We start from the raw sequence: 27,206 nt of genomic DNA, 5'->3' as shown, positions 1-27,206 counted from the left end.
TCTCAAATAAACACTCTTTGCACTGTTTTAAATTTTTTGAAAATTTGTAGATTTCTGAAAAATTTGATTTTGACAATTTTTTGTCATTGTTCTTGCTTTTATAGAAGAGCAGACTTTTGAGGTCCTTACTTTCCATTCAAGAAGTGCTTCTCTTCCATCCTTTTACCTTTAATCTCATTATATTTGAAGTGAATTTCTTATCTACAGCCTATATTTACATCAGTTTATAAAATTTCAACCTGAAAATCCTCTGTCCTTTTATTGGTATGTTTAAACATATACATTTAATGAAACTATTAATGTATTTTTATTTAGGTCTACCATTTTATCTTTGTTTTCTTTTTGTTTCCTTTGATTTGTTTCTGTTTCACTTTTCATGCCTTTTTAAGTTATTTGAACATTTTTTAATATTTTGTTTAAATCATTTATTGTATTTTGATATATCTCTTAGAATAATGTTTCAATAGTTTCCCAAGAGATTACAAAATATACATTTAACTTTTAAGAGTCTAATTCAAATCATATTTTATTCAATTTCCTTTTTTTTTTTTTTTTTGTGGTACACGGGCCTCTCACTGCTGTGGCCTCTCCTGTTGCTGAGCACAGGCTCTGGACGCGCAGGCTCAGTGGCCATGGCTCATGGGCCCAGCCGCTCCACAGCATGTGGGATCTTCCCGGACCGGGGCACGAATCCATGTCCCCTGCATCGGCAGGTGGATTCTCAACCACCGCACCACCAGGGAAGTCCCAATTTCCTATTTTTAAAGATATTCTATATTTAAAAAAAATTTAACATGCACAATCCAATACATTTCACATTCTAATATAATGGAAACAAGCAGTACATTGCTTTGCAGTGCTAGTTTAACTAGTTGTTGTTTATCTCTTTTGACTTTGCTGTACTTATATTTGATCTTCTTGGACATGTGTCATAGGTTAGGAAAGTTGTTTCTATACAGTTGACTTTTAATAATTCAGGACTTTAAATGTCCACAGACAAAGAATTATACAAGTGAATATACTATTGTAGCACAGATGCATTTTCCTTAAAAATGCTAGACAAGACACTGGTGTTCCTATTTGATGCATGTTCTTATTATAGCTTAACTGTTTTGCAATAAAAAGTGAGAGGCACATGCATAGTTAGAAGGACTATTATACTTTGGTTACTGAAACTTTATATTCATGATAAAAACTGCAGGTTGTCCTTAGATAATACCTGTGTTTTAGTTCTGGAATAAAATTTCTAACTACTCTTCTCTAGAGTTTTGTGTTCAGTTTAGTTGAAGAGTATGCTTAAATTGCTAGATCTGTACTATTAAAAAGTTACATTAATATTGTAACTATTTATTTGTATTAATAGAATTTTCTTGATACTGTAAAACCAAAACAAAGTACAGGAACAAAACAAAGTTCAGGTTGATAAATGATGACAAATGTCACTCTTTTTGTTTTTTTTTTTTTGTGGTACGCGGGCCTCTCACTGTTGTGGCCTCTCCCGCTGTGGAGCACAGGCTCCAGACGCACAGGCTCAGTGGCCATGGCTCATGGGCCCAGCCACTCCACGGCATGTGGCATCTTCCTGGACCGGGGCACGAACCCGTGTCCCCTGCATCGACAGGCGGACTCTCAACCACTGCGCCACCAGGGAAGCCCACAAATGTTACTCTTAATCCTCAATCTCAATTACTTTCATCAAAACAGCCATAACATTCCGTTTGATTTTCTCTAAAATAATGACATATTATATCTTAAACTTATGAGACATATTTATAATAATGAAATGCCACCTTTTGTATGTTTAAAATAAAGTTGCAAAATTATTATTCTAGTAAAAATTCCATGATATGGAAAACTATTTTTATGGCTTAGTAAGAATATAGATTCTATTATCCATTATGTATAAGACTTAACAATAAATATATATTTAGATGACTGCATTATTAATATTGCCAATACAAATAGAAAATTTCTCTGAAATCACGACATTGAAACTTAAAATTCCTTCAATACAATCTAGATTCTTAATAGAGAGTGTGTGTTTCTGTCAATATGTCATTATAAAGCTTCTCCCTTTGCATGTAAAATCCAAGATCATTTTGGGAAGAAATATAAAAGGCCGTCCCCAAATATGCTAGTGATACAGCTAAGTAATGCACTTGGAACAATAAAACATATTAACTTTCGTGTTAATGCCTGGACTTACCATAACTTATATAAGGGAAAAATACACTTAGAATGTATGAACTTTGCTATTTATTCTAAAATAGAATTTAGTAATTTTTTTTTCAAAATTAATCTGGACTTAATGCTGAAAACTGGGCATTTCAAAATAAAAAACATTAAAGCTTGCATTTTCACACAGGAAATCTGTACTATAAAATTGCTCTTTGAACAAATATTAGCAACTGATTATCAAACCTCTATGAGTATATACACATAGCTATTGAGTACATTGTAAAATCTCTGACATAAGGTTACTTTGGCTAGCAAGTAACAAAATATTGTTATCCATAAGGAAACAGAAAAGTTATACCTATGTGTTTATATATCTATATATAGATATATTATTACTACTACTATTATTATTATTTTCACCTGTATCCAAGCTCTTAATTGCATGAGACATTATTTTTTATGGTTAGCAGATAGAGTTGCTAGAATCTCTGAGAATAGTATTGTAAATAGTATAACATCAGGACATATCACCAATTATAGTTTTTCTTAGTTAACCTTGTACCTAAGCATAACTGAAAATGTTCACTTATGGTCATAAGAATTCTTATATCTTATTTTCTTAAGCAGTGCTTTCATTCATTCATTAAAAATTATTGAGCACTTACACTATATAGAAACAGTGTTCAAGGTACTGAAAATAAAATAGTTTGGCAAAACAGACCAAATGCCTATTATCTTGAACCTTGCAAAAAGATGGATAATAAGCAAACAAAAATAATGGTTCAATTTGCTAGGTAATGAAAAGCACTAAATAGAAGAATACATTTGGCAAGCAGCAGAAAACAAAGGAGGGAGATGTGTTGTTTCAGATAGAGTGGTTAGGGAAGGCCTTCTTGGTAACATCACTTGACATTATCATTTGATGTCACTTAACCAGGTACTTGAATGACGTCAGGGAGGAAGTCATGTGGATAACTGGTGGAAGCAATTCCAAATACTGGGAACATATTAAGTATAAAGATTCAGAAAACACTAACTTCTGGAGGGGGCCAAAATGTCACTGAAGTCTCCCAAGTCAGAAAGAGAGCTTAATAGGTAATAAAAGTAAAAAGTTCAATTTCTGATGTCAGGCTCAGTGGTCCAGAACCAACTGTCAATATCTGAGTATATAGGTTCAAATGATAACCTTGGAAATAGGCAGGATCTTCAGCTTTGTTCCCTGATATGTGATGTGAGAACTTTTGAAAGTAAGAGTGAAGTAGAAATATTAATCCCCTTGCTTACTAAAATGGTAAATCAAAGGGAATGCATATTCCTGGAGAAGTTTCAGAAACTGAGTATATCATCAAAAACAAAATATGTGGGCTTCCCTGGTGGTGCAGTGGTTGAAAATCTGCCTGCTAATGCAGGGGACACGGGTTCGAGCCCTGGTCTGGGAAGATCCCACATGCTGCGGAGCAACTAGGCCCGTGAGCCACAACTACTGAGCCTGTGCGTCTGGAGCCTGTGCTCCACAACAAGAGAGGCCACGATAGTGAAGAGGCCCGTGCACCGCGATGAAGAGTGGCCCCCACTTGCCGCAACTAGAGAAACCCTCGCACAGAAACGAAGACCTAACACAGCCAAAAATAAATAAATAAAAGATTACTCTAAAGAAAAAAAAAACCCAAAATATGCAGTTACACTGATTATTTTCTCAGATCTATTTATTTCCTCACTGTGGCTAGTTGGTCTTGGAGACTGAGTACAATTAAATATAAACTTAATGTAGAATTTTTTTACTGTACTTACCATAGCAGAATATAAATGTTCTTTGCACATGGTCACAATAGCTAATTAATCTAGCCAATGCATTTTTCTAAATTCTGATCACAGATACCACAAGAGACTATCTGCCTTTACTGGAAGGAACAGCAGTATACTTACAAACCTGCTTTTAAACTATATCAACTCTCTATCTAAATCTGATTCCAATAGACCAACTGCCTCACCAACCTGCAATATATCACAAGGACAATAAGACATAAGCCCTGGAGAATATATGAAAACTGCCTGAGATGCCTCATTCATATCTATATCTATATCTATATCTATAGCTATCTATATCGATCTATGTCTATATCTGGGAGAAGAAAGAACATTCTGTCAAAAATACGGAGACTTATCAACTAAATCTGATTCATGGAAGTCCACTGATTTAGAGCATGTCAAGATTATCTCCAAGAAGAAAAGGTCAACTTGCTGCGCTTTGTGCTCTATCTACCATTAAGAAGGGAACATAGGTACAACTTCTTAAGAAACTGGCATTACTTGATAATGTCACATATCCATACCTATAATCCAACATTTTTCTACTGGGTATATATTGTAGAGAAAAACTCTTGCACATGGAACAGACATGTCTGAAAATATTTATAGAATCGTCATAATAGCATTCATAGGAAAAAAACTGAGAATCATGCAATTGTCAAAGTGAGTAGGATAGAAAAATATTGATATAGTCATATAATGGAATGCTATAATGCATAGAAAATGAATGAACTATATCAACATTCATCAATAAGAATAAAACTTAAAAATATGTTCAATAAGAGCAAGATACATAACAACATATACAGCATGATTTCATTCATATAAAATTCATAAACTAAAAAATATATTGCTTAACACATATCTAGGTAGAAAATTCATAAAACAGAATTAATACAAAATCAAGATAGTGGTTATCTCTCACACGTATAGAGGCATAGAGGGTGTAGCAATTGGGAAGGTGCATAAAGAGGCAATCTAAGCTACTGGTATATGTCTAATATTTAACCTAGATGATGGATACATGGTTGCTCATGTTGTTAATTTTTTTAATCTACATGCATATTTTATATATGTAAAGAACCTGAAAAGCTGCTAAGACATGGTACAATAAAAGGTTCTCCAGTAGATTGGTGTACAAGCTCTTCTACTTCTTAGAACTTATGACATGGCATAGTCAATGGAGCCTGCAGTGCTTTAAGCTAACTGAGACATAGAAACAAGTCTTTAGCAGGTCCCAATTAAAAATAAGTGGCAGTCTCTAGGGTTTTGGAACAACACCATACATCCTTCAACAGGTAACAGCTGCTAAGAAACAACTCCTGGATTGCTACCAAGCTCTGATGAAGACTGACTACCTGGTCATGAGACTCAGGGACCATCTGGCCTGAGCTAGCAGTCATGAATTGGGGGTTATCTAATTCAACAAATCATAAAATGTTGTGTACTGTTTTAGTAGTTAAAAAATAATGTATGTGGATGGTTCATTATAATATGCTGCACCAGCTGGAAGTACACTGCTATCTTTGGAGGTGGTCCTAAAACACAATTTATAAGGGAAATCCTCCCAGTGCCCAAAGTTTAAGTAGTACATTTTGTTGTGTACTTTACCTAGAAAGAGAGGTAACCTAAAAAAAATACACAATATTAGTTTTCCTGAATTGGAAGCTGAGTCTGCTACCCAGTCAGTTTGGATTATTCATGCCTACGAGTAAACAGTAAAATGGGGACTCACAGTGTTGGCTGGGATAATTGATGTTGGCTATCAAGGAGAAAATGGTTTGTTAATACACAGTGAGGGCCAAGAGGAATATGGAAAGATGTGAAGGAACTCCTTGGTTAATCCCATGTACTACCATGACCAATGGTAGAATTTAATGAAATTTATATACAGTCAACTGTAATCTAGAAATGATTTAAAGTATACAGGAAGATGTGTGTAGGTTATACACAAATACAGTTGACCCTTGAAAAATGCAGGGGTTGGGGCACTGACCCTCTGCACAGTCAAAAATCTAGTACAACTTTATAGTCAGCCTGCTGTATCTCCAGTTCCACATCCATGGATTCAGCTAACCTAGGATCTTGTAGGACTCTAGTATATATTTATTGGGAAAAAAAAGTGTGTGTATAAGTGAGCCCAAGCAGTTCAAACTCATGTTGTTCAAGTGTCAACTGTATTTCACCATTTTACTTATATAAGGGACTTGAGAATCAGGATTTTGTTACCCATGGGGGTCCTGGAACCAATCTCCCATGGATACCAAGGGTCAACTGTGTGGTATGTAAATATACATCTAGAAGAAGCCCCATTTGGAAGATGGCGGAAGAATAAGACATGGAGATCACCTTCCTCCCCACAAATACATCAGAAATACATCCACATGTGGAACAACTCCTACAGAACACCTACTGAATGCCGGCAGAAGACCTCAGACTTCCCAAAAGGCAAGAAACTCCCCATGTACCTGAGTAGGGCAAAAGAAAAAAGAAAAAACAGAGACAAATGAATAGGGAAGGGACCTGCACCAGTGGGAGGGAGCTGTGAAGGAGGAAAGGTTTCCACACACTAGGAAGCCCCTGTGCGGGTGGAGACTGCAGGTGGCAGAGGGGGGAAGCTTTGGAGCCGAGGAGAGCACAGCAACAGGGGTGCAGAGGACAAAGCAGAGAGATTCCCGCACAGAGGATCGGTGCAGACCAGCACTCACCAGCCCGAGAGGCTTGTCTGCTCACTTGCCGGGACAGGTGGGGGCTGGGAGCTGAGGCTCCGGCTTCGGTTGGATCCCAGGGAGAGGACTGGGGTTGGCTGCATGAACACAGCCTGAAGGGGGCTAGTGTGCTACGGCTAGCTGGGAGGGAGTCCAGGAAAACGTCTGGAATGGCTGAAGAGGCAAGAGACTTTTTCTTGCCTCTTTGTTTCCTGGTGCACAAGTAGAGGGGATTAAGAGCGCTGCTTAAAAGAACTCCAGAGACGGGTGCGGGCCATGGCTGTCAATGCAGACCCCAGAGATGGGCATGAGACGCTAAGGCTGCTGCTGCAGCCACCAAGAAGCCTGTGTGCGAGCACAGGTCACTATCCACACCTCCCCTACTGGGAGCCTGTGCAGCCCGCCACTGCCAGGGTCCCGTGATCCAAGAACAACTTCCCCAGGAGAACACACGGCACGCCTCAGGCTGGTGCAACGCCATGCTGGCCTCTGCCACCGCAGACTCACCCTGAACTCCGTACCACTGCCTCCCCCCTGCCACCGGCCTCAGTGAGCCTGAGCCGCCAAAGCAGCTGCTCCTTTAACCCCGTCCTGGCTGAGTGAAGAACAGACGCCCTCAGGTGACCTACACACAGAGGCAGGGCCAAATCCAAAGCTGAATCCAAGGAGCTGTGCAAACAAAGAAGAGAAAGGGAAAACTCTCCCAGCAGCCTCATTAAATCCAAGCAGTGGATTAAATCACCACACCCAACTTGATGTGCCCTGCATCTGAGGAATACCTGAATACACAACGAATCATCCCAAATTGAGGAGGTAGACTTTGGGAGCAACGATATATATATATATATATATATATATATATATATATATATATTTTTTTTTTTTTTTTCCCATTTTCTCTTTTTGTGAGTATGTAGGCATATGCTTCTGTGTTTGATTTTCTCTGTATAGCTTTGCTTTTCCCATTTGTCCTGGATTCTGTCTGTCTGTTTATTTTTGTTTGTTTGTTTCTGTTTTTGGTATAGTTTTCAGTGCTTGTTATCGTTGGTGGATTTGTTTTTTGGTTTGGTTGTTCTTTCTTTCTTTTTGTTACTTAAAAAATTTTAATAATTAATTTTTGTTTTTATTTTAATAACATTTTTATTTATTCTATCTTATTTTATTTTATTTATTTTATTTTATCTTTTTCTTTCTTTCTTTGTTTTTTTCTCCCTTTTATTCTGAGCCATGTGGAGGACAGGCTCTTGGTGATCCAGCCAGGTGTCAGGGCTGTGCCTCTGAGGTGGGAGAGCCAAGTTCAGGACATTGGCCCACCAGAGACCTCCCAGCTCCACGTAATATCAAATGGCGAAAATCTCCCAGAGATCTCCATCTCAACGCCAAGACCCAGCTCCACTCTACAAGCAGCAACCTACAGTGCTGGACACCCTATGCCAAACAACTAGTAAGACAGGAACACAAACCAACCTACTAGCAGAAAGGCTGCCTAAAATCATAATAAGGTCACAGACAGGCCAAAACACACCACCAGACATGGACCTGCTCACCAGAAAGACAAGATCCAGCCTCATCCACCAGAACACAGGCACTAGTCCCCTCCACAAGGAAGCCTACACAACCCACTGAACCAACCTTAGCCATTGGGGGCAGACACCAAAAACAACGGGAACTACGAAACCAGCAGCCTGTGAAAAGGAGACCCCAAACACAATAAGTTAAGCAAAATGAGAAGACAAAGAAACACACAGCAGATGAAGGAGCAAGGTAAAAACCCATCAGGCCTAACAAATGAAGAGGAAATAGGCAGTCTACCTGAAAAAGAATTCAGAATAATGATAGCAAAGATGATCCAAAATCTTGTAAGTAGAATGGAGAAAATATACAAAACGTTTAACAAGGACTTAGAAGAACTAAACAGCAAACAAACATTCATTAACAACACAATAAATGAAATTAAAAATTCTCTGGAAGGGATAAATAGCAGAATAACTGAGGCAGAAGAATGGATAAGTGACCTGAAAGATAAAATAGTGGAAATAACTACTGCAGAGCAGAATAAAGAAAAAAGAAGGAAAAGAATTGAGGATAGTCTCAGAGACCTCTGGGACAATATTAAATGCACCAACATTCGAATTAGGGGTCCCAGAAGGAGAAGAGAAAAAGAAAGGGACTGAGAAATATTTGAAGAGATTATAGTTGAAAACTTTCCTAATGTGGGTCAGGAAATAGTTAATCAAGTCCAGGAAGCACAGAGAGTCCAATACAGGTTAAATCCAAGGAGAAACATGACAAGACACATATTAATCAAACTATCAAAAATTAAATACAAAGAAAAAATATTAAAAGCAGCAAGGGAAAAGCAACAAATAACATACAAAGGAATCCCCATAAGTTTAACAGCTGATCTTTCAGCACAAACTCTGCAAGCCAGAAGTGGGTGGCAGGACATATTTAAAGTGATGAGAGGGAAAAACCTACAACCAAGATTACTCTATCCAGCAAGGATCTCATTCAGATTTGATGGAGAAATTAAAAACTATACAGACAAGCAAAAGCTAAGAGAATTCAGCACAACCAAACCAGCATTACAACAAATGCTAAATGAACTTCAACAGGCAGGAAACACAAGAGAAGGAAAAGACCTACAATAACAAACCCGAAACAACATACAGATCAATAATTACCTTAAATGTAAATGGATTAAATGCTCCAACCAAAAGACATAGACTGGCTGAATGGATACAAAAACAAGACCCATATATATGTTGTCTACAAGAGACCCACTTCAGACCTAGGGACACATACAGACTGAAAGTGAGGGGATGCAAAAAGATACTCAGTGCAAATGGAAATCAAAAGAAAGCTGGAGTAGCACTTCCCATATGAGACAAAATAGACTTTAAAATTGGGCTTCCCTGGTGGTGCAGTGGTTCAGCGTCCACCTGCTGATGCAGGGGACACGGGTTCGTGCCCCGGTCCGGGAAGATCCCACATGCTGCGGAGCGGCTGGGCCCGTGAGCCATGGATGTTGAGCCTGCACGTCCAGAGCCTGTTCTCTGCAATGGGAGAGGCCATAGCAGTGAGAGGCCTGCATACCGCAAAAAAAAAAAAAATAAATAAATTAAATAAAATAAAAATAAAGACTATTACAAGAGATAAAGAAGGACACTACATAACGTTCAAGGGATCAATCCGAAAGAGGAAGAAGACTCTAATCAATATTATTAGAAATGAAAAAGGGGAAGTAACAACTGTCACTGCAGAAATACAAAGGATCATGAGAGATTACTACAAGCAAGTATAGGCCAATAAAATGGGCAACCTGGAAGAAATGGACAAATTCTTAGAAAAGCACAAGCTTCTGAGACGGAACTAGGAAGAAATAGAAAATATCAACAGGCCAATCACAAGCACTGAAATTGAAAATGTGACTAAAAATCTTCCAACAAACAAAAGCCCAGGACCAGATGGCTTCACAGGTGAATTCTATCAAACATTTAGAGAAGAGCTAACACCTATTCTTCTCAAACTCTTCCAAAATATAGCAGAGGGAGGAACACTCCCAAAATCATACTACATGGCCACTGTCACTCTGATACCAAAACCAGAAAAAGATGTCACAAAGAAAGAAAACTATAGGCCAATATCACTGATGAACATAAATGCAAAAATCCTCAACAGAATACTACCAAACAGATTCCAACAGCATATTAAAAGGATCATATACCATAATCAAGAGGGGTTTATCCCGGGATGCAACGATTCTTCAATATATGCAAATCAATGAATGTGATATACCATATTAACAAATTGAAGGAGAAAAAACATATGATCATCTCAATAGATGCAGAGTAAGTTTTCAACAAAATTCAACTCCCATTTATGATAAAAACCCTCCAGAAAGTAGGCATAGAGGGAACTTACCTCAACAAAATAAAGGTCATATATGACAAACCTACAGCCAACATCGTCCTCAATGGTGAAAAACAAACTATTTCCACTAAGATCAGGAACAAGACAAGGTTGCCCACTCTCACCACTATTATTTAACATAGTTTTGGAAATCTTAGCCATAGCAATCAGAGAAGAAAAAGAAATAAAAGGAATCCAAATCGGAAAAGAAGAAGTAAAGCTGTCACAGTTTGCAGATGACATGATACCCTAAATAGAGAATCCTAAAGATGCTACCAGAAAACTACTAGAGCTCATCAATGAATTTGGTAAAGTAGCAGGATACAAAATTAATTCAGAGAAATCTCTTGCATTCCTCTACACTAATGATGAAAAATCTGAAAGTGAAATTAAGAAAACACTCCCATTTACCATTGCAACACAAAGAATAAAATACCTAGGAATTAACCAACCTAAGGAGACAAAAGACCTGTATGCAGAAAACTATAAGACACTGATGAAAGAAATTAAAGATGATACATATAGATGGAGAGATATACCATGTCCTTGGATTGGAAGAATCAACACTGTGAAAATTACTATGCTACCCAAAGCAGTCTATAGATTCAATGCAATCCCTATCAAACTACCACTGGCATTTTTCACAGAACTAGAAAAAAAAAATTTCACAATTTGTATGGAAACACAAAAGAGCCTGAATAGCCAAAGCAATCTTGAGAAAGAAAAACAGAGCTGGAGGAATCAGGCTCCCAGACTTCAGACTATATTACAAAGCTACAGTAATCAAGACAGTGTGGTACTGGTACCAAAACAGAAATATAGATCAATGGAGCAGGATAGAAAGCCCAGAGATAAACACATATGCATATGTTCACCTTATCTTTGATAAAGGAGGCAAGAATATGCAATGGAGAAAAGCAGCCTCTTCAATAAGTGGTTCTGGGAAAACCGGACAGCTACATGTAAAAGAATGAAATTAGAACACTATCTAACACCACACACAAAAATAATCTCAAAATGGATTAAAGACCTAAATGTAAGGCCAGACACTATCAAATTCTTAGAGGAAAACCTAGGCAGAACACTCTATGAGAGAGTTCCACCTCCTAGAGAAATGAAAATAAAAACAAACAAATGGGACCGAATGAAACTTAAAAGCTTTTGCACAGAAATGGAAACCATAAGACGAAAAGACAACCCTCAGAATGTGAGAAAATATTTGCAAATGAAGCAACTGACAAAGGATTTATCTCCAAAGTATACAAGCAACTCATGCAGCTCAATATCAAAAAAACAAACAACCCAATCCAAAAATGGGCAGAAGACCTAAATAGACATTTCTCCAAAGAAGATATACAGATTGCCAACAAACACATGAAAGAATGTTCAACATCACTAATCATTAGAGAAATGCAAATCAAAACTACAATGTGATATCATCTCACACCAGTCAGAATGGCCATCATCAAAAAATCTACAAACAATAAATGTTGGAGAGGTTGGGGAGAAAAGGGAACCCTCATACACTGTTGGTGGGAATGTAAATTGATACAGTTACTATTGAGAACAGTATGGAGGTTCCATAAAATACTAAAAATAGAACTACCATAGGACCCAGCAATCCCACTACTGGGCATATACCCTGAGAGAACCATAATTCAAAAAGAGTCATGTATCACAGTGTTCATTGCAGCTCTATTTACAATAACCAGGACAGGGAAGCAACCTAAGTGTCCATCAACAGATGAATGGATAAAGAAGATGTGGCACATATATACAATGGTATATTACTAGCCATAAAAATAAATGAAATTGAGTTATTTGTAGTGAGGTGGATGGACCTTGAGCCTGTCATACAGAGTGAAGTAAGTCAGAAAGAGGAAAACTGTATGCTAACACACATATATGGAATCTAAAAAAAAAAAAAAAAAGGTCATGAAGAACCTAGGGGCAAGACGGGTATATAGATGCAGACCTACTAGACTTGAGGGCATGGGGATGGGGAAGGGTAAGCTGGGACAAAGTGAGAGAGTGGTAGTGTATATATGGACATATATACACTACCAGATGTAAGATAGATAGCTAGTGGGAAGCAGCCACATAGCACAGGGAAATCAGCTCGTTGCTTTGTGACCAGCTAGAAGGGTGGAACAGGGAGTTTGGGAGGGAGGGAGATGCAAGAGAGAAGAGATATGGGGATATATGTATATGTATAAATGGTTCACTTTGTCGTAAAGTAGAAACTAACACACCATTGCAAAGTAATTAGACTCGAATAAAAATGTTAAAAATAAATAAATAAACACATATATCTATTTAAAAAATTGGTCAACTGTGTGACTTTATAACAAGAAGAATCACTTAGAAACTTCAGGAACGAAGATTTGTGTTACCCACTAATGGCAAAGGGTTCATCAAACTAAGATTCTTGCTAGAGATAAGATCTGGAATGAATATTGGAGAATGAAGGTCATAAATTATAACTACTATGACCAGCTAGAATACTGACCATGATAACCTGAACCTATAGTTCTTTGCTTTGTCCTAGAGTGTACTGCCCATCCTCTCTACACAACCAATTTCTCCTTTAAAGAACATTATAAAAATTTAAATATTTCTTTCTCATCTTTTAGGCTGGATCACAATAGAAAAAAGAATAAAAAGACTAAATATTAATTAAGATCCTAGACTTGGAGAGTAACAGTCCCTGGTTTGGTTGGAAAATATCTGTGTAGTTGTTGAGGATCTTCTTAGATACTCTTCAGAATTGTTTTCATGATAAAGGACAGAAAGCCAACTTGAAATAACATGAAAATGAGAGAGAGAGGTTAATTGATTACTTCTTGATTCCAGGAGATAAGAGAAGAATAAGAGTTTATTTCTTGTTTCACTCTGGATTCACAGCTATTTCCAGCCCTGGCTCACACTTTATAAAACTAAGAGCAAAGTGGAATGTATACTTTTCTTTGGGATCATTTTAATCATCCTTATGCCCCAGAAGATTATCTCTCAAGTTACTTCTAATGACAGAGAACTAAGATTCACCTAATAATATGTGTTTAGTTCCCAATTCAAGCAACTTTAACAAAACAAACTAGTCTGTCTCTGATTTCTCCTGTTAAATATAAATTGAAAACATATACTTGACAACTCATTGTACATAATCACCAGAATTTCCTGTTTCAAGTCTTAAACAGGGATTATAAATATCAACTAAGAGCAAAGTAATAACTAAAAAGAAAACATTGATGCAAAAGAATTTTTGAATTATGCCTGAATTTTTTGATAGCAAAGATAATACCTACATTCTCATAATTTTTATTTATATATACTTTGCAAACTATCTGTGTAGTGTCTGCTTTTTTAAACAGAATACTTTAAAAGGCCATTTTCATTTATAATTTCTAATCAGTACATGTTATATATGTTAAAAATTCCTTTCTTATTCAGTATAATTAAAATATATTTAACTTTAGCATTGGCACTGTTTCTATAAAGAATCATGGGTAGATATAAGAACATATGTTTAATAAAGATCATATTTTGTTACCTCAATATTATCATTTTCCATTCCTCATATTACATTAATTTAGGAAAGAATAGAGTAATTTATATGCTCTATTTAATTTGACATAAAAACCTACATTTATGCCAAGAATTATTTTATATTTAAAGTAATAGTCTGTGTTAACTGTGCCACAGTTTTACTGACAGTTTCCTTAGTTTAATAAAAGAATAGATTACTTAACTGCTTTTGGCTTTTGGCTTTTTAATTCCTTAGCTTTGCCCAGAAACAAGACTGCATCTTTGCCTTTTGTTGATATTGTGGCCTAAGCTCATTATCATGTGAATATCTGGTTATTGTTTTATAAATGTTCATTTTTCAGAAGCTCACTTTTTTTTTCTTTCTTAGAACAGTAGACTTTACAGTAGCCACACTCATTATCATCATGTGGCAGTACTGCTCTTCCTCTGCTTTTGCTGCTTTAAAAATTAATGCACTGTTATTTTCTGAATACTGCATAAGCTGCTTATGAGTACATTATGCTATCAAGCAAGCACATGCAGAAAAGCTTCCTCAACTGTTATTCTTTCAATGAAAATACAGCTGGTTCTGCTTCAAAGGCACATCTTTTCACCTGCAAATGGACTTGCTCCTACACTTATTCCTCAATTCATTGTCTTTTATTTGTGTCTGGAAATCTTTAATTGCCTTTAATTAGAAAAAAGTAAATTCAGTGCTTTAATCTTGCAAACACATTCAATCATAATTCTGTCTGGGATGAATACCAAGTTCTATTCACTGTCTGATCTCTATAACAAAGATATATAATTTATTGTCCATTTATATAGACCACACCAATTAAGATACAATAGAAAAGTGAAGAGATAAGAGTCAAAATATTTGAAAAGAAAAATTTGCAATCTAAATTTAATTACTCAACTGAATTATTGGAAGATGAGTTATTTACAACATGCCAAAAATACTGACAAATAATAAAATTTGCTAATCAACAATAAAGACTTTTATATTTCCTACAACGTCTTTAGAATAATTTCTCAACTGCTTCAAATCCCTCCTCCATTCCTTAAAAAGCAAAATGCTATTTGAAATCTTACTTTTCTCATATTACCATAATTACACGTAAAAGAACAATACTATTTGGCATATAAAGTAATTTTCCAACTACTATATGAACACAATTTTTAGTTACTATATTACAAACTACAAATAACTATAGAAAACGCTTTGCAAAAGCAAGGTTCAATAGTCTTTCTTATGGAACTCTATAGCAAGCTCCAGTAGCTATGCAAGTAAACAAAAAGTCTGCATTTTGATAGCTGCAAGATGAATAAAATCACAAATTGCGTGGTCACAGGCAAAATATAATTAAAATTTTAATCCATCAAGTTGATAAAAAGAAAATTATTACAAAACCAGGAACACAATAAAAAATACAGATCTAATGGACTCTCATCAGCATTGTACACTTTTATACTTACTTAGTCATACAAAATGATGTCATATATTTACCTAGAAAAAGGAGGTATCTATAAAAGTAAATTTGAAAATAGTATTTTTCTTAAAATTATTGAGGGATATCTGGGCTATAGAGAGGAAGCTGGTAAATTAATCCTCAGAAACAAAAATCTCACACAAACTTTTAAAATCATGTCATAGAGGCAACTCAAACAATGATAATTTTTCAGTGCTTGCACAGAACAACTTAACATTAATCATACATTGTAAAGGACACATCACCATTTAACAGCACATTAAGTCATTAAGTACGAAGAAACAAGTACTTTACTTTGGATTTCTACAAAGGTCATGCAACAAGTTGCTTATGAGATATAAATTAACTTCCCAGAAAAATACATTAAAAATGTTAACCAAGCAACAATTTAATATATGGAGAGCAACTTATACATGTAGCGGAGCAAAATTTGCCACCCCAAAATGTCTCTTTGGCATGCAGATTATTTTGAGCTTAAAACAATCAAGGCCCAAAAAGACTTAGGAGGAAACTTTGACCTTCTCCTGTTTAAAAAATTTAGGTAGCTTGTTCTAAAAATAGAGCTATCACCAGAGATATCTGCAAGAATAGGGGCTGGGTGTGGTGGGTGAAACTCATCAGTGCCTACAGATCACAGTGAACTCTGTGTTTAATTATCTCTGCAGGGCCCAGCAAACATTTGCTTACCAAAAGTTTGCTTCCATCTGCATGTGAATTACCTTCTTTTCCTTTAAAATTCCAAACTACTACCCCCAAGTCCTCCTTTATTTTTAGCTAAAGATGGTATTTAAGGTGAGGGTTTCAGCCATTTTGGTGAGTTAATCAGTTTTTCCTGGGTCTCTCTTATGTATACATGTTATTTAAACTTTTGTTTGATTTTTCTCCTATTAATTTGTCTCATATCAATTTAATTCTTAGACCAGCCAGAAGAACCTAGAAAGATAGAGGAAAGTTTCTTCCTCCCCAAAAGAGGGAAATGTAGTTAAGTAAAAGGTATTATAAAGTATCTCAATCTTTAGTTTGTATTTAACCACCACTTCTCCCACCCCCAAAAAAATCAACAAACATTTTTTTAAGTAGCTGCTATGTGTAAAGTGGCCTTGGGGATACAGAGATAAAATTAAAGGAAAACAACAAAAAGTATCACACAGAAGATAAGAAACAAACTCCAGAAAAATTACATAACAGCATATATCAATAAGTTTTCAAGTTAGTTAAAGATACTGCTTATTATTTCAAGAGAGATTACAAAACAATAAATAATATAAACAGTAGGTTAAACAAAGTGCATATAGAATTTTAATTACCTAAGAATTAGGGAGATTGTTTTATTGATTATTTTAACAAATAATTATTAAGTACCTTCTATCATGAGGGATGATCATTAAGGATGCAAAAATTAGATAGAGCTTCTGCCTGCAAAAATGTTTAAGTCCTAGTAGGTACAAATAAAAATATAAATACTTAAACAAGGTAGAAAGGAAGTGGTATGTGCAATCAGCAAAGTTAAATGTTAAAAGGACTTCCAGTTCTGAAAACATGGTAGAGTGGGCTGAGATGGACCCTTCTCTGATATAAGTACATAGAAACAGTAGGAAAAAACAAACAAACAAACAAACATTCTATAAAGCTCTTAATATTAGATGTACACATATTTACATACACACATACATGCATATATTTATAATAAAATAAAGGAAATAGAGAAAATGTTCAAATGCCAGAAACAAGGAAAAAACTCAAAACAAGACAGCTAGTTCCAGCTGATGTTCTAGTGGCCCTGGTTGCAGAAGTTGGGGTGGTCATATTAGTGCCTGTATTAGATGTCAAGAGGCTTGGATATTAGATTTTAAAGGCCCAGGTCTGTATAGTGCCACTGTGAGATATATGGATAAAGTTGAGGTTCTCAAAGCACTGACCAAAACATACAAAAAATAATTCTGTGCTTGTTAGGAGAAATAGCAAGGGATCTTTCTGCTTCCTCTAAGCTCTGGGTGTGGAAGAGAGATGTGTCTCCTGTGGGAAATACAAATCTTAATACCGTTAGACCCAGAACAAGGTATGAGGTCCAAATTGCGGGAATCCTAGGCCAAGAAATAAGTCCAAAATAATAGTCCAAAATCTATAAAATCCCCATTGTCAATAAATAAATAGAACACTGTTCCATAAGAATATTTCATAATTCAGACTGCTGGGACTCTCACAGAGGGAGAAAACAGAAACAAAAACAAACCTCTGTTGAAGCTGAATACATACACACAAACTCAGAACCATAAAGCACAGAGAGATCAAAAAAAAAGAAAGAAAAAGAAGAAAACAGCATGACCTAGAATAAATAAGCCAATACAACAAATGGGGAAGTTGGTACCATAAGAAGAAGGAATAATTTAAAAAATCTGAAAGAATATATAAAATTGCTATTTAAAATAATTAAAGAGGAAAAAATTAAGGAACAGAATAAAAACAGAATGAGTTTTTAAATGATTAAATAGACTTTTTACCCAGGACAAAAAAAAGGTCACTGAAATGATACATCTATGGGTGCAAGATAAACATAGTAATAAATAAATGAGAGAGGGAAAAAGAATTTGTGAATGCTAGTCAAAGGGAAGGTAGATCTGAGAAGTAACCCAGAGTAGGACAGAGATATGAAATATAAAAGTGATTTTAAGAGATATGGATGCTATAATGTGAAGACTGAACTTATATATAATAGGAATTCCAGAAGGAGAGATTAGAGAGGATAGTCGTTATCAAAAAAAATCAGAGATTGAAGTCCTTCTGAAACTAAAGAAAGACGAGAATCCACAGGATGAAGAATCACAGCAATTCTGAAGCCCACCCCCTTTTTTTCTTTTTACCAATAAAAATAAATATTTGCATTAAATTAAAGTTGAAAAATATGTTAAAAAATTCTTAATGACAGGAAAAAAAATACACCAAAAAGAAATGACAATTAGACTAATGGATGAGTTCTCATCAGAAACACCTGAAACAATAATTCAAGTGTGAGTACAATGTAACAACAATATTGTCTTTTAAGCAGAGACAGAGGAATTTTTCCCTAATAGATATTTGCATTCAGGCAAAAGGAACAAGGAAACTTCACCAGGAGGAAGATGTAAAATATAAGAGGTAGTGGTTAGTAAAGAGAGCAAACATAAAGTTAGACCTAAGTAATTATTGGTGATTAAAAAGTTAAAAATAATAATTATTATCCTGTTGAAAACAAGAGAGAAAGTAATACACACAACAACAAGAACAACAGGAAAAAGTAATCAGATATAAAGAGTTAAAAATCTTTATATTGTTTAGGATAAATAAAAGTATTGATACACTTCAGTTTTCACTAGGTCAAATATACCAGATAACATTTGATGGAAGAAAAAATAAAACAAACAAAAAAACAAAAAAGAAAATAGAGAAAGAAATGAAAAGTAAAACTAAAATTTGAAAGAAAAAAGAAAAAAAGACAATCCAATTTTTTTTGGAAAGAAGGTTAGGGTAGAGATTAGCAAGGAAAAACTGCCACAGATAAAAAATACAAAATAAAATTGTGGAAATATATTTAGATTTTTTTCACAGTAAATAATATACGATTAAATTTGCTTGCCCCAAAACAAAGATTCTTAGGCTGTATCAAAATCATAAAATATAACATTAAAGTCTAGATGAAAGTAAAAGGGTAGGAACAAAAATGTCAGTCAGAATACTAAACAAAAGAAAGGTCATTACCAACATTAATTTAAGACAAAAAAAGATTTTCTGAAGAAAAATAATAGCACTTTATAAAGGCCAGGATTTAATAGAAAAGGGGGAATAATTATCAGAAATATATACCAATTTAGAAATGCTATGCAACAAAAACATAACCTCAAAATATACACAGTAAAAAATGACAGAATTACAAAAATTGACAGCTTCATGGAATTAGTGAGAATATTTCAATTATTCTTTCTCACAGAATGACAGCTCATACATTCATATTAAGTACAAAATAGATTTGAACACCACGGTTAATATAAGCAGTACTGCATCCCAATATTAGAGGATACCTATCCCTTGTAAGCACAGAGAGAATGTTAACAAAATTGACCATATATATAGTAAGCAATAGAGAAGAGCTTAATATCAAAAAGTAACATTATTCTAAAAACATTTTCTGAACAGAAAACAATAGGTTAAAAATCAATTTGAAATATATATATATGTGTATATATATATATATATATATATATATACACACAGGGTTGACTCTTGAACAACATGGGTTTGAACCATGCAGGTCCACTTTTAGAAAGATTTTTTTTCCCGTAAATACAGACAGTACCACACAATTCAAGGTTGGCTGAATCCATAGATGCAGAGCCATTAATACAAAGGTCAACTATGGGACTTGAACATCCATGGATTTTGGTACCTTCAGAGGGTCCTGGAACCAATCCCTGGCAGATACTGAGGGATAACTGTATATAACTCAAGAAAGCTCTAAAATAATATAATAGAGCCAATAATGTAGTGAAGAAAACTGATCCATTAAATGAATACATTAGTAAAAAAAAATGTTTGTAAAGCAAATAGCAAAGAATTCAACTCAAATAATTATAAAAGAAAGAGACAAGTTAAAGAATTACAATGAAGGAAATCAGAGACAACACTAGAATTATGGAAAAGGAAATAATAAAATCTAGTAACAAAAGCTAATTCTTTAAGATGTCTAAAAAATTTAAACAAATCTCGAGTGATGAAAAAAGAGATAGAGTAAAATTAAATAACATCAATTAAAAATAGAAATTACAGTTATAATTTTAAAATATTAAAAGAATTTTATGCATAACTGTTTATGAATATATTCTATATTTTCCATTCAACTTTATCACTGAATATGTTACCCAAATTGGCTGAAAATATAGATCTATTAACTGATGGAAAAAAAAGGTAGTTAAAAGTCTACTCACCTAAAAAGCTTCAGACAGGGGTTTTGCTAGGGAGTTTTATAAACATTCCAGAAAGTCATATTTCCAAATTTATATAACCTATCCTGGAGCATATAAAAAAGATATTTTTCCAATTCATTATAGAAATCTTATATGACTCTGAAACTAAAACTGAACAAAGGTGGTAAGAGAATGGAAAGTTGGTGCCAATTTCATGCATGAAGAAGGATGTTAAAAAAATCTTAAATTATTAGTAAACTAAATTCAGCTATGTATTAAAAAATATCAAGACAAAGTAGGATATATATCAGTATATATCAGTAATGCAAGGATAGTTTAACATTTGAAAATCTATAAATACAATTTGCCAAAATAACAAAAATATCCTTCCAACAGATACAGAAAAACTTCAATAAAATTCAACATACTTTATTATTTTAAAAAAGAAAAACAAACTCTTAGCAAACTAAGAACAAAGGGGAATTTCCTTAGTCCAACAAGTATGTACCAAAATCCTAGAGCTGTATTATACATAATGGCAAAATGATTGAAGTGTTTTCTTAAAAGTCAGTAATTTATATCCAATACTTGAAAAACACAACATAACAAGATATGAAAGATAAAATAAAAAGGTTAAAAAAATTTAATTATGCCTATTAGAAAGTCAAGAGAAATTACAAATTATTATTACTCTAATAAAATGCAGTCAGTTTGCTTAGTACAAGATTAATAATTAAAATTCATTACCATGTTTATATAGCAGCAAGAACCAATTACAAAATATAATTCTATATTAGCAAAAAAATATGCAATAATAGCAAATAAATTATGTATCACTTCTGTTTAGCTCAAAAATACTCAATAACTTTATAAAGAAAATAATAAAAATTTATTGAATTTACCAGCCATATGATAATTTCAAAAGATAAAATTGATATGAATTTTCACATATAAAGACATAAATTCTCCATGAAGTAATCTACAAATCCCATGGAATTCAAATTTGACTACCAGTGGCCTTTTTCATGACTATTTAAAGTTAATTTTAAAATTCACATGAGCAGATAGAGGACCAAGAGTAGTTGAGACAAGTTTTAAAAACAACAAATAAGGGTGAGGATTTGTCCTACCATTTTAAAGACTATAAAAATAAAGTATAAAAGTATAAAAGCTATAGTAACTAAACAAGTAAGGTATTTCCAAAGCAAGAAGCAAATTGGATAATGGAATAAAGTAACAGAGAATTATTATCAGTATAAATAAAGAAATGAAACAATGCAATGAGAGAAAAACAACTCAGTAGATTTCATTCAGCTTCATCCCAGGATGTTAAACAAATTGGTTCAAGAAAATATAGATCTATTAACAGATGAAAAAAAAAAAAAGAATGAAAGAAAAGAATAGTAGTTTAGTCTACTCACACACAAAAAAAGAAAAAGAAAAATGGCAGCAATAGAATTGTCAAAGAGAGAAATCAAAAGATCAACAAATATATTAGATGATTAATCTTAGTAAGTAATAAAATGAAAACTAAAATAAGAATGAATACAATTTCATGTGTATGAGATTGGCAAAAATTTTAAGTCTAAGAAGTAACAAAGAATATGGAGAAATTGACATTTTACATCATTTCTCTGACTGTAAAATAGTGAGTGCATCCACTTTAGACAGTAATTTACCAGCATTTAGTAAAGCTGAAAATGCACCTTTCTATTGTACAGCAATAGAATATCTGGTATTTGCCAGAAATGAGAGAAAAAGAATGAAACTGGGGTAATATTTTCAGGAAACAATGGATAAGAATTTTCAAGAACATATTTTAAAAAATGAATCTACAACAACAGGAAGCCCAGTAAACCCCAAATAGGATAAATGAAGTCAAACCTATACTTAGACTTATCTTAGTGAAACTGCAGAAATCCAAAGACACATAAAATCTTAAAAGGAGGTTAAAAAAAGAGATTGATTATTTTTAAAGAAGTAACATTTAGATTGAGTTCCTAGGAGTAAAAATAATAGACAAAATGCAAAGGAGTGATATTTTCATATATTGAAAGAACACACAATGAAATAAAAACAAAACCTTCCAAATTCAAATTCTACAGCCAGAGATAACATATTTCAGAAATAATGGTATATCAATATCACTTTTTAAAAAAAGAAACTGAGAAATTGCCACAAGCAGGCATATATTCTAGGAAATTCTAAAAAATGATGTCTACCAGGCACAAAAGAAAATGATTTTAGATAGAAGGTCTGGGACATAAAACAGAATTAGGAATAGAGGAAATAGTAAATACGTATACCATTATATACGAATTTTTAGTGAATAAACTACAGTAATAACATTAGGATTTTTAAAAATATAGAGAGAATTAAGAAATACCAGAACTTATTTTGGACATTGTATCTCTAAATTATGAGCAGAGTTTCCTCAGTCAGTCATAATAGCCATAGTGCTATTATACTGCCAATTCCATGAACTCAGATCTTATGACTTAATTATTTTTGCATCTGCCAGTACCTAATATTGTCTTTGGCCCCAGGGAAGCAGTATAGTGAAGGGATTCTGTGGTCGGTTTCTTGGAATGGATTGCTGGCTCTACCTCTTACCAAATGTAGCACCTTGAGAAATTTCTTTAACCCATCTGTGCTGTATTTTCCTGATCTGTAAAAAATGAAGCTCCTATAGGACTACTATGAGGATGAAATAAGATGTGCGTGGCACAAGATGCCTATAATACCTCTGTTATATAAGAAAATAGGAATTTATAAGTAAATTAGTTATAATTTTTATATGATTTACCTAGCACATGTATTATTTGGCCTCATATATTTAATAATATCTATTTATAAAATATCTTAATTATGTTAGAAGTTTTAAAAATTCTATTCTTTTTCAATTTTGAAATAATTTATCTCTAGAATAATACATGTAATATTAGCCAGTCTCACACTATCTATTTTTAAAACATTATTTCTGAAGAAATGTAAGGCCCAAACCAATTTATTTCCCTTTGCAGTCAGCAATATTTCAGAATATTCAGTTTTTCTTAGTATACTGCCTTAAAAGTGAGAAGGGTATTCCATCTCAGTTCTCTACACATTTCAAGATCATGATACAGTAATTAACGTAGTGTCCATTTAATGTGAAAATTCTCTATCTACGAGGCGTTTCCAGTCACAGTGTCAGCTCATTTGATTCTTACCTGAGCAAAGACTATTGTAAGAAAGGCTTTTTGTGAAAGCCATTAATCACTGTCATTTACTACATAATTTAAAAGGCAAAACTTTTAGTGGAAGACAAATATTAAACAATGATACTGAAATCATCATTCAAAAATGGCACTGGTTTTGCCATGTACAGTCACTGACTGACCATACAAAAATTACATAAATAAATGAGATTTAGTAACAAGTGAACACTGAACACATACAATGCCTCTATTCATTGTGAAACTTTATTAGCAATCTAAATTAGCTTACTAACAGCTTGAATACTAAAAGAAAAACACTGTGATACTCAGTTTATTTGCTATTTGTACTTTGTTTTTTACCATCAATACTGAAATAGCTTCTTAAAATAATTCTAGTTGCTTTATTCCCTCCTCACATTTTGGATCATATTTGGGAAAATGTCTATATAGAACTCCATGTAAGGGAGACAGTGTCGGTGATAGACCATCTATCATCATTAGTATGAGTTGAGGCTTCTGGTACTTTCTAACTCTGACGCATTAAGTGAGAAAAAAACATCCTTGAGAAAATTCTCACATTAGTTAATATCCTAATTAATTAACTAATTAATATATTTTCTATTTCGTTTTTTTCTCTGTCTTTACAAAATCTTACATATTATTATTATTACTTACATAATATTACTATATTATTCTATAGTATATACATGAAAATCTAAACACTGCAGTGCATTATCCTTAAAAAGAGTAAACAAAAGTATACCCTTGCTATTTTAATTTTAGTATATTTTGTTTGATCATGATTACTGTATTTGCAAAGTTTACCCAGGATAACTCATGTCCATGCAACACTCTACTTTATAAACTGCTCTAACACTTTTTATGGATCTCACAAGCATCGTGTGAGAAGGGTAGATCTTGTGCCTGCTTATATTTTCAAGAGGAAGTGAAACAGGAAAGAGAACTCTATACGGGAACATAATGCATAACACAGAATCCTCAGAACAATTTAGTATAAGAAGAGGGCTGAGACTTTACAATTATATTACTTTCTCTGTCTTATTCTTTCTTGGCTCTTACATATATGAATGGAACTAAATCAAAGGAAAGATATGCAATGTTTATAGAACAGAATACTTTAGATTTTTAGGGTATCTATTCTCAAAAATTGATCATTAGATATAATTCAATTTCAATAAAAATCTTAGCTGATGCTTTATTTTATTTTTCTGTCATCAGTGATGATAGAAATCAGAACAGTGGTTGCATATGGGGGGTGTGGGTAAGGACTGACTAGAACTATCTGAGAAGATGGAAATGTTCTATATTTTGATTGGCATATGTGGTTACATGGATATATACACTTGTCAAAATTCTAAGAATTGTTTATTTAAGAGTTGGATGTGGATTGATCCCCAATATGGTTATTCTTTATTTATGTGGTTTAGCACATCCCATCTGATCTAACTTCAATCTGGTAAGTCAGTCCTTCTGTTTAAACACATAAATAATATAACAACCCACACTATTTACTCATGCTGCATCCTATAAGTGAAGGAAGATATATACAAAAGAAATCAAATATCATAAACCTTCTCCTAAGAAATAATATAGTCAGAAATACTGTTTTTTAATTTGCATTATCCATCAGTTAGGTGAGTTAAATCTTTCATAAGATTCTTTTGATTGCATTTTTTGTTATAATAGTTGTTTGGTTTTGTTTGTGTATTTTGATTTCCTCTTTTATGAATTGCCTGCTCATATTTTTTGCCCATTTTACTATTGGATTTCCAGATTATTTTATTTATAGTAGGGCTTTATTTTTCTACATGTAAATTTTTAATTGGTTACATATTTTAAATATTTTTCACTTTGCTTTCATCTCCTTTGTTTTACAGAAACATCTTTTCCCTTATGGAGTGTACCTTATGTATCATATTTATAAAACAGGTATATACTCTATTATTATCAATTACTTCTACTTATTTTCTGACTTGTATTGTAACTTCTTTGTTTATCTGTCAGTTATTTAGAAGAGGTTTTATTATTAATATTATTATTATTATTTTAATTTCCAAAAGAATGGGAACAGGTGGCAAAAGGAAGGAACATGTAAGAAGAGAGGGTAGCGGGAGGGGAAGGGGAAGTTAACTTTTTGGCTTCCAAATGATTTCTGATTTACTACACTTTGTTCAAAGTTGTGGTTGCAGGATATTGATTCTTTAAAATTGAGGGGACTTGGTTTGTGACGTAGTATGGAGGTAATTTTTTGTAAATACTCCATGCATCCTTGAAAAGATTGGGTAGGAAATCCTGTACCTAGAGCATAGTCTAAAACAGGGAAGCTTCCTGTTATCTTCCTTTGCTGTTGACTGGACTTCCCTCTAGTCCACCATTTTACTAAGTTAAAATTTTAATAGAGAATTTTGAGGTTATCACATCATTGCCACTAAGAGTCAAAAGAACTGAAAGATTTTATAAGGATAAAAATAAATAATTAAACATGTTAATATTAAAAATACTGATTATACACAAGCACCTTGCCTTAAGAATAACAATAAAGGTATTTTTGCTTTACCAAATTAATAAAATCTAAAAGAGCTTTGAAAAATCATAAGTACAAAAAAGGTATTTCTTCAGAGGTAAACAGGGCTGCACTGATTTTTGTTCCTTAAAAATTCTGTGCAGTCCTTTGTTATTCATATTCTGTGCATCATATGTATTAGGGAAAAGTTATTTTCTTAATATCACACATAATTGCTTTTTTTCTTCATCTGAATTCACAAGAATGTATCAAAGGGAATTCATTGCTTACCAATTTGCTTTCTGTACTGATCAACAGGAAGTTTTATAGTGGAGGCATCTTTTCTTCCCATCTTTGATCTCCAAAGTGCCTGCTGCAAAGAAAGAAAATAATTATGATGAAGTCCTAAAAAATCAAAAGAACAATCTACAAACTTCAGAAATAATTTATTTCACAAAATCCATTTTTAAAGCAACAGGTAAAAATGCATTTGACTTATTCCCATTAGATATTGGTAAAGAATATAAAATTCGAGAGATCTTCAAGATGGCAGAGGAGTAAGATGTGGAGATCACCTTCCTCCCGACAAATACATCTACATGTGGAACAGCTCCTACAGAACACCTACTGAATGCCGGCAGAAGACCTCAGACTTCCCAAAGGGCAAGAAACTTCCCAAGTACCTGAGTAGGGCAAAAGAAAAAAGTAAAAACAGAGACAAAAGGATAGGGATGGGACCTGCACCAGTGGGAGGGAGCTGTGAAGGAGGAAAGGTTTCCACACACTAGGAAGGCCCTTCGTGGGTGGAGACTGCGGGTGGCAGAGGGGGGAAGCTTCGGAGCCATGGAGGACAGCACAGCAACATGGGTGCAGAGGACAAAGCAGAGAGATTCCCACACAGAGGATCATTGCCGACCAGCACT

At 33.9% G+C, this 27,206-nt stretch overlaps 1 protein-coding gene across 4 annotated transcripts in view; it reads right to left on the bottom strand.

Moving 5' to 3' along the window:
- Positions 1-27,206, bottom strand: part of TRIQK (triple QxxK/R motif containing) — a 96,828-nt gene that overhangs the window by 17,303 nt on the left and 52,319 nt on the right. For 3 of the 4 annotated variants that reach the window (XM_079901936.1, XM_079901937.1, XM_079901934.1), the window contains one exon: positions 26,575-26,656. In XM_079901936.1, the coding sequence (XP_079758062.1) occupies positions 26,575-26,635 (61 nt within the window). In that variant the 5' untranslated portion in view covers positions 26,636-26,656. The remainder of the gene's footprint in view (positions 1-26,574; positions 26,657-27,206) is intronic. The other variant, XM_079901935.1, reaches the window with a different exon arrangement.

The sequence above is a fragment of the Stenella coeruleoalba genome, assembly GCF_951394435.1.
Source record: "Stenella coeruleoalba genome assembly, chromosome: 17".
NCBI lineage: Eukaryota > Metazoa > Chordata > Mammalia > Artiodactyla > Delphinidae > Stenella > Stenella coeruleoalba.
The sequence above is the reverse complement of the archived record's forward strand: the minus strand, read 5'-3'. Positions and strand labels throughout refer to the sequence as shown.